The sequence below is a fragment of the Bos mutus genome, chromosome 5, assembly GCF_027580195.1.
Source record: "Bos mutus isolate GX-2022 chromosome 5, NWIPB_WYAK_1.1, whole genome shotgun sequence".
Classification (NCBI taxonomy): domain Eukaryota; kingdom Metazoa; phylum Chordata; class Mammalia; order Artiodactyla; family Bovidae; genus Bos; species Bos mutus.
In genome coordinates, this window is record NC_091621.1 from 76,200,971 (window position 1) to 76,210,343 (window position 9,373).

The window sequence follows — 9,373 nt, forward strand, 5'->3', positions numbered from 1 at the left end:
AACAGTGTGTATATGTCAATCCCAATCTTCCAGTACATCCCACCCTGCTCCCCCGCCCACCCCTTGATATCCATTTGGTGTTCTCTACATTGAGAGGCACAGAGTTTAATCTCTAAATGCCAGTTTAATAGGGAGAAGACACAAAATACATTGGTAGCCACTGTCTGACCTATTCTCCAGGCTCTATCTTTTATAGTCATTTTTCTGTGTGCCTATTATTTGAAATAGGCTCCTACTTCTTACAGCTTATCTCTCCAAGATTAGTACATGAGAAGGAAGGATTTAATCCTAATGAGACATTTGCTGCTAAATCGCCTCATAAGCATCAAGGGCTATGCATAGTTGCTTGAATCTATTTTTTAATCTTAGTCATTAAAGAAAAGTTTAGTAACACTGAAATGCAAATCTAAAAAACTAAAATTGTGCTTCTTATAAGTACAAAGGAATTTTTAGCTTTTTTTACTGAAAGGAATTCTAAATCAAAGTATCCTCCATATTGAATTTAAATATAACCAGTATAATTAGAATTTCACCTTTCCTAAAACAAGGTAATTCCAGTGACAATCATTAGGAAATTCAAGTTTTCTTTCACTTTTATTGAAATGTACTTGACACAGCACTCGATAAGTTTAAGGTATACACATAACAATCAAACTTACATATATTGCAAAATGATTACCACAATAAGTTTAGTTAACATCCATCATCTAGTAAGAATACAAAAAAAAAGATATATTTTCTCCTGTAATGAGAACTTTTGTAATCTACTCTCTAAGCAGCTTTCAAATTTACCATGCAACAGTGTTAATTATAGTCATCATTTTATACATTACTTTGCTACCACTTATTTATCTTACAACTGGAAGTTTGTATGTTTTGACCATCTTAATCTACTTCACCCACCCAAGAAACTTCTTATATAGTGTCCAACATAATGAATACAGCTAAGAAATCTAAATCTTTATGCTGCTGCTGCTGCTAAGTCGCTTCAGTTGTGTCCGACTCTTTGCGACCCCATAGACGGCAGCCCACCAGGCTCCACCGTCCCTAGAATTCTCCAGGCAAGAACACTGGAGTGGGTTGCCATTTCCTTCTCCAATGCATGAAAGTGAAAAAATAAAGTGAAGTTGCTCAGTCGTGTCTGACTCCTAGCAACCCCATGGACTGCAGCCTACCAGGCCCCTCCGTCCATGGGATTTCCCAGGCAAGAGTACTGGAATGGGTAGCCATTGCCTTCTCCACTAAATCTTTATAGACCTGCATATACATGTATCATCATCTCCTCATCATCCTTAACATCAGAGCACACCATCGCTCAGTTCCCTGGAGTAAGGGTACACTTAACAAAGCCCTTATGCTTCCTAGTGTCAGACCTGACCTACTGCTCCATCAAAATCAACTTATAACCACATATTTTCATATATTTCATAAATATTCTCAACATTTATTTTCTGGTTTGCTGGGTGAGTGTTTGTTTTTTTGCTTCTACCATTGAAAAATTATGGCAATTCTAGCAAAGATTTCTTCTTTTTTTACGGTTTTTTTTTTGGGGGGGTGGGGTTTCCCAGGTGGCCCAGTGGTAAAGAATCTGCCAGCCAATGCAGCAGATGCAGGAGACTTGGATTCAATCCTTGAGTCAGGAAGACTCTATGGAGTAGGAAATGGCAGCCCACTCCAATATTCTTGCCTGGAAAATTCCATGGACAGAGGAAACTGGTGGGTTATAGTCCATAGAGCCTCAAAGAGTTAGACACCACTGAGCAACTGAGCACCACCAATGTCATTAGCAAGCACAAATTTGCCACATGCTGGTCTTAAGATGCATATACATTTTCAGCTGCTTTTATTTTATTTTAATTATTATAAACATCAACTCAGCACTACACATACACAACATACACACACACACACACCCATAAACATGTCCGAAAATTCTACAAACAGGTGACATTCTCCTGTAAATTTCCCTTTCTGTTTTTACCCCTAGTAAATTGTTTTTGTTCTCTTTGACAAGCGACATTATTGTTCATACAATTCTTATACACACACACACACACACACACACCCCCACACTCACACACACCCCCACACACAAATTTGATATCAAAGTATGATTTTGATCCATGTAAAGTAGACAGAAAAATATTAAGTAGACAGAAAAGTATCATTATACACAGGATAATTATACAGTCTCTTTTTATAGGTTCAGTTAATTTTTTTCTTATTCTACAAAGTACTGGCTAGTCTAGCTTGGATTCCTAATATTAGTCTGCTCCTTTTTCTAAAAGATATGTTGGCCAAGTCAGCTACGAAATGCCACTTGCCATCTATCTCCATAAGGATTAAATCATCTACTGTTGCAGCTGCTGATTTTCGAGATTCCCTAAAGGAGTTCAGGGTGGAGAACAGAAATAAGGTACTCTGAGCTCAGGGAAAAACCGGCAGAACAGGTCTTCAGATAGTTAGATATTTTCAGGAGACAACTTTATGAGAGCCTAGTTCTTGTATCTCCTCATATGTAAAAAACACTAAAATCCTTCATGGTGACGACGCTCTGTGTGACTAGCAGAAACATTCTGCAAAAACCCTGCTTGATTGCATATATTCCCCCTTTACCAAAATCACCTCTGCACTGACCTTCTCCCCTGCCGCTTTGGAGCAGTCTCTCAGAGCTACCTGAGGTGCTGAATCGAGGGCTACTGTCCTCATTTTGCCCTAAGAAAAACCTAACTTGCAAAATTCACACTGTGCATTTTTTTAAGTCGACAGCCATTTTAAGGTTCTGTGCTTTCAACATTTTTAGCCCTTCATTTATCTATTGTTTATAATTCAGCTTCTTTATTTTTCATTTGGGGCTTTCTTGGTGTTCACTGCTGTGCAGGCTTTGCTCTAGATGCAGAGAGTGGGCTTCTCATTGTGCTGGCTTCCCTTGTTGCAGAACACGGGCTCTAGGGTGCACAGGCTTCAGCAGTTGCAGCACAGGGGTTCAGAAGTTGCGGCTTCCAGGCCCCAGGACACAGGCTCAATAGTTGTGTGCAAGGGCCCAGTTGCTCCGTGACATGTGGGACCTTCCCCTGTCAGGGACTCAACCCGTGTCTCCTGCATTGGCAGGCAGACTCTCCACCACTGAGCCACCAGGGAAGCCCCCTTGATTTATTTATAGCTTAATATTATACAAATATTTAACCTGCTCTACCTTGCAAAGGATGGGCATGTCCAAATGATTGTGTATTTGTCCTTATATATTCAGTGGTAAACATACACCAATTTTTTGATTAGTAGAACTGTTAAGATGACCATGATGCTTGCTTTGTAAAACATCGATTCACCTCTGTGAGTAGATTGTTAGTTTATAGGCCATTCTAGGGAAAGTTTCTGATGCTCAGTGGAATTTACCAATACAATATTATAAAGTTAAAAAATAAAATAAAATAAAAATTTTTTTAAAGGAATCCAGTAAGAAAAACAGAAGTTAAAAATGCATCTTTACTGTCTGTTGATTAATTCAGTGCTCTTGGAATATAGAAAATTCTGGATAAATCTATGAAGCTAAAGATTTCACTCTTTTCGGGTGGCAGTTAAGATACCACAGTAGTCCTAAGGCATTCTGTCTCAGCTTGCTATTTCCCAAAATTAGGATAAAGGAGTGGCTTGAAGGAAAAACAGTCGAAGTTAATACAACCACCAATTGGGCCAGACGTCCCTGTAGTTTAAGGAAAACCCAACCTATTAATAGGATGGAAGAGACATGAATGATGAAGAGGAAGAGGAAAGACATCACAATTTTCATGGCTCTTTTATGGGCCTCTGTGCTGAGATCCTTTGAGCTGGGGTTGAACTGCAAATTCCTGATGTGTCTCATCAAGGAGAGAACTAAGAGGAGCAGTGAGGTCAGGGACAGAAGAAAGGGGATTAAGTTGATGAAGTTAAAAACAATCAACTGGTGAAGATAATGAGTTTCACTAACATCTGAGGACCACGTTGAGTTTCTTACATATATTTTGTAGCTGTTAGTTAAGATATGACTAAGTGTATATATTGATTCATAATTCAAAAACAGTAAGGACAAAGACCCCAAGAGAAGCACCAGTACCACACTACGAATTCGCCACCGCAGCCAAGTGAAGCAGGGGTGGGAGAAGTTGGCTACTTTAAAGAAGTAGAAAATACTTAGACAGGTGGCAAACCAGGTAGCTAGGTGATTGGACAATATCCAAAAACTACTAACAACTTTTGTTAGTTTATCAATGGCATATAGGTGTGGCCATAGTACCAATAAAAATGAGTCACATAGTATTACCCAAAGTTGACTGATTCTGGAGATAGCCAGGCCTGTGAGGATGCAGTCAGCTGATGAGAGCTTTTGTCTCTTCACCAGGTCAATGCAGTTAACTAGTACAATGAACCCATTCCCCAAAATTCCAATCAGGAATCCTCCTATTGTTGCTGCTAGAAAAGTGTTTTCAATTCCAGATGGCATTTCTGTAGAAAGAATCCAGAAAGCTAATACTATTTTTCACTGATTTTTTTCTTGCTGCTGTTGCTGTCCAAGTGTTGTAGAACGATACCCAGTTTGATCTTTTTCAAAAATGCTTAATGAACCTCAGATACCATCTCACATATCTTCATAAAGATCTTTCTCTTTTATTCCAGCCGAAGTTCTGAAATTTATGCAAGGAGATCCACTCCCATAGCTCTAAATGGAAAACTTGAATTTTGCTTTCAATCAGCTACTGATTTCCAGATTAAGCAGTGAATGTGCCCACTCATCATTGGTGCTGGCATCAATTTTCTACTTGTGGAGACATCTGGAAAAGGAAAATCAGGTATGCAAACATGCAAATGTGAGACAGATTTCTTTACACTCATTTGTACTTCCTTTCTCAACTCATGTTTCTCAATTTTAACAGTAGTTTCAGAAAATAACCTCTGAAATAGAATCATTGTTCATGGATTTCATTTAATAATATCCATAACATTTCAGATACTGTTACAGATGAAAGAAACATAATAAAGAGAAGTAATATATAGGATATCACAGAGTTACAGAAGAAATAACTTTAAATAAACTATTTCTGTTGTATATGACAAAAACTTGACCAAAATGCAGTTGTAACACTGAGGATAGTGTTACAAAATCTATAGTTGATAGTTAATTCTCGTTTCCTAAGGACAAAGACAACTGGCTTAGGGTTTGAAGCTATTTAAGATTTCTTGAAGAAATAGATTAAAAGGGAAGTGATCTTCCAGATAATGTGCAAAGGTACCAAAATCACATCTCTATCTGAGCTCCTACTGTGGATTTTTGAACTTTGTTTCCAAGAAGCTACTGCCTATTTGATTCTGAATTAGCTATCATCAACTGAGAGGAAAAAATACTAAGAAAAAAGCCAAAAAAAGCTAGTGATGGATGAATAGGAGATAGGTTCTCCTTTTCATTAATTCTGCTTTTGATAAAATTCTTCATCTCATAAAAAACCGATTTATAAGTAAACTGTATTTTCACTTCAACTAACAACTAACTCTAATACAATGGTTTACAACCTTGACTGTAAACTGGAGCCTCCCTCCCACCGCCCACCCCATCTCATCCCTCTATTTCATCACATAACCCCGAGCCCATTGAGCCAACTCTGACTGTGGTTGACAAACAACCTACTTCATGTCCATCTCAGCCTCTCTGTGTGATGCAAGGCACTCACCTGGGCTGAAACTACCTGTGGGAGTCCTCACAGACATTTCCCCACCAGCCAGTGTTGCCTCCGGACTGGCTGTTTTGGTTCTTATTATGATTGCAAGACCCACCTCAGTAGCAACCATCAGGTAAAAAGCAAAGTTTATTACTCACAGATCCAGAGGGTACATGACACATCCAGGGCCATACGGTGAAGTCATAAGGAGAGAGGAAGAAAGCACCTGGGACTCTGCCTTTCAAGGGTTGAGGGTAGGGTGCCTAGGGTTTCACAAGTTCACTCTTTAATGGTGAAATTAAAATGTAAGAGAGGGAATTAGGGCTCTTTAGGGGAGGAATGGAGTCACTTGAGTGAATGGTCAGTTATCTAGTTTACCTGGCATTTTCTAAAGGGGAAACTTCATGGGTTGGGGGCAACCTGGCATCTTATCTGGGTGTTGATTAGTACTTATAGACAGCTGGCAGTATGTCCTGTCAAGATGGAGCCTTTAGGACCTCCTTGTTGGTTCAACAGTTTCACTGCCGAGGGAGTGGTTTCAATCCCTGGTTAGAGAGCTAAGATCCCACAAACTACATAGCCCAGCCAATAAAAGTAAAACACAGAGGTCCTAGAGATGGATGCCTCAGCAATCAAAAGCTTATTGTCAGGCACTTATATTATATGACCTTAGCCACCTTGGCAGTCACCTACACTCCATGAGGAAAGGAACTATTTTCTGTCATCCACTGATATCTTTCCAATTCCTAGAATAAGGAGGGCCTAGCAAATAGAAGGCCCTCAATGACTATTTGTCAAGTGAATGAATGCTAACTCGGTTGGTAATCTTATTGAGAACACAGAAAAAGAGAAAATGAGTTAAGACTTGATGGTGAAGCTAGTATTAGAGCAAGAAAAGATGGAAACCCTTTAAAGCTAGAGACAGTTTTGTAACATATGAACTCATGAGAGATTTCTGTACTCACCTGAAATAACCAACACCACTCTTTAGTCTTCTGGTTCAAATCAGAAGTCATACTGAATCATCAAGGTCATTGTACACATCTGGCAACCAAGATGTGGGAGTTTTTGAAAGAGAACTACTTTAAGCCCAAAGATTTGAAAATGGGTAGAAAACTCTAGATTTTGTGGCAGGGGAGCAAGAAGGCCTAGAGATCACTGATGTTTTCAGAAATGCTCTGACCTGGTATAGAAGGCTACCTGAGAAGCAGACTTCATTGATAGGTGTGGCTTAGCAGTGACAAAAAACAGACAGCAAATCAGCCAATAGGTGCTCAGTCATTAAAAAACACTTGAGTTCATAGTTATACACTTTACGCTAAGGAGAAACTCAGTCTAAAGGATATAATAACAAATTTAAAATCACAAGTGCCATACGCTATAAGTTAAATTCAAAGTCCAAGGTAACAATCACAGTTTAAAAAAATCTACAGAACTGCAGAACTATCTCAGTTCCTGGGGAACTGCCTTTATATCCTTTATTCTTACAATGATTGATTTATACATGCAAAAGAAAGTGCTATGGTATGTTTAAATGAAAAGCATATTGTTGCAAAAATTTTAGGTAGATAATGATTCATTAAATTTATGTATATGCTATAATAACAATCCAAACTAATCAGTCTAAACTTACCATAATGACTATAATTGAAGTCAGTAAATTTGTGAACATTGAGTTTCTAGTTGTCAATAGGAAGAATCACATTTCATCCAAGAAATAGTGAGAAAACACATTGAGAGAAGCTAAAGCAGAGGATATGAGGGAAGGCCTGTAGGGAAGGTCCCGTGGGGGCCTTTTCCCTTCCCTGAGCCCACACATTTAGATTTCCTGATAGTCTCAGACATGAGGCAGAATTAGAGGAGAATAAAGTTTATTAGAGTGGGAGACGCTATTAGAACAGTGGGCCAGCTCAAGGAAGAACCAACAAAGAGTCCGAGAGTTGCAAAGGGTTGGACACGCCTGAGTGACTGAACTGAATAGTCTCGGAGAAGCCAGCAAATTCTCCCCTAGTTGTGATGCTCTTTGATCCTGTTAATAGAAAGATGTCCCATTTATTTGCAAGCAAAGAAATAGCCTCCTAATTCTTTTTGAATCACAACTTAGAGCTTCCACACATTGACCTTAACAACCACTTCTTTTCTAGTCACTAAATGAAAGCACTAGCCTTTGTGTTTTTCAGGTAAAAGGGATCTTCAATGTTTCTTTGCCTTCAGTGTTTCTAGGACAAGAAGCAGTCAACTGGGTCCAGGGCCACAGCTTGAAGGGACAAAGATTTAATCATTCATACCTGAAGGATATTTGCTCAGCTTAATCACTACTGTGGCGCTCCCAAGGTGGCACAGTGATAAAGAATCAACCTGCCAATGCAGAAGAATCATGAGATGCAGGTTCAATCCCTGGGTTGGGAAGATCCCCTAGAAAAGGAAATGGCAACTCATTCCAGTATTCTTGTCTGAGAAATGCCATGGACAAAGGAACCTGGAGGGCTACAGCCCATAGTGTCGCAAAGAGTCAGACACAACTGAGCACAGGGCACAAGCACACAATCCCTACTGTCTGCGAACATCTCTTGTTTCCTGGTACATTTTTGTTTCACTTAGAATTCTTTTCATTTTTGTAACTGAGGTTACAAAATTAGGTTTTGCTATTAGGTTTCTTTTCTCCCCAAAATCTTTAAAGGGCAAATATATCCCCTGATTCCTCCTCATGGCAAAACTAAGACAATCTAACTTAATAAATTCCCACACTGGTAACCGTTAGTATCTCAAACTCAAAGTAAGAATGCTATGCTATGCTAAGTCACTTCAGTCGTGTCCGACTCTGTGCGACCACATAGACGGCAGCCACCAGGCTCCCCTGTCCCTGGGTTTCTCCAGGCAAGAACACTGGAGTGGGCTGCCATTTCCTTCTCCAGTGCATGAAAGTGAAAAGTGAAAGTGAAGTCACTCAGTGGTGTTCGACTCTTAGTGACCCCATGGATTGCAGCCTAACGGGCTCCTCCATCCATGGGATTTTCCAAGCAAGAGTAATGGAGTGGGGTGCCATTGCCTTCTCTGCAAAGTAAGAATAGTTGTGCTTTTTTTTTTTTTTTTTTTAGTTTTCTGAGGTTGCATTTATATTGCTGTCCAAGGAGATAAAAAAGACTCCCCTACATATGTTCCTCAAATAAATCAAAAAATCTTTCAAATCAATTTGTTTTTGTAATGATTGGTCTTAAGGTCCTTAATAGAACATAGATTACTCTAGACAACATATCCAGTGTCTTATATGACAGAATTGAGAATGACTGTGTGATAAGCAAGCACCTCTTCAAAGGATGTCCCTGGCTCAGAGGACATGGAGTCTAATCAGGATCTTGCTAGGAGAAGCCACCTATTGAGAGAGAACAGATAAATGACATGAGACATTAGGAAATCTGCACACCTCTTTCTCAGACATCAGTGAAGTTATGTGTTTCTATCTGATCTGCACATTCAGCAGGGTTCAAGAAAACATGCCCTGATGTGCTTGATTTATGTCTTACCAGATGGGCTGCCCAGGTGGTGCTAGTGGTGAAGAATCCACCTGCAATGCAGGAGACTTCAGATATTTAGTTGGATCACTGGGTGGGGAAGATCCCCTGGAGAAGAAAATGGCAAGCCACTCCAGTATTCTTGCCTGGAGAATCCCCATGGACAGAGGA

The 9,373-nt window shown here is 39.6% G+C and overlaps 1 protein-coding gene across 1 annotated transcript; it reads right to left on the reverse strand.

The window, feature by feature from the left end:
• Positions 1 to 1,137: 1,137 nt before the first annotated feature.
• Positions 1,138 to 4,480, reverse strand: LOC102285812 (taste receptor type 2 member 42). Its single transcript, XM_005894382.2, has one exon. It carries the CDS (start codon positions 4,478 to 4,480, stop codon positions 3,542 to 3,544), a length of 939 nt encoding a protein of 312 aa, XP_005894444.2. The 3' UTR covers positions 1,138 to 3,541.
• Between the last annotated feature and the right edge of the window lie 4,893 nt (positions 4,481 to 9,373).

Excerpts from the sequence above, each read along its gene's own strand:
- LOC102285812 (XM_005894382.2), bottom strand. The coding sequence starts at position 4,480 with ATGCCATCTGGAATTGAAAACACTTTTCTAGCAGCAACAATAGGAGGA.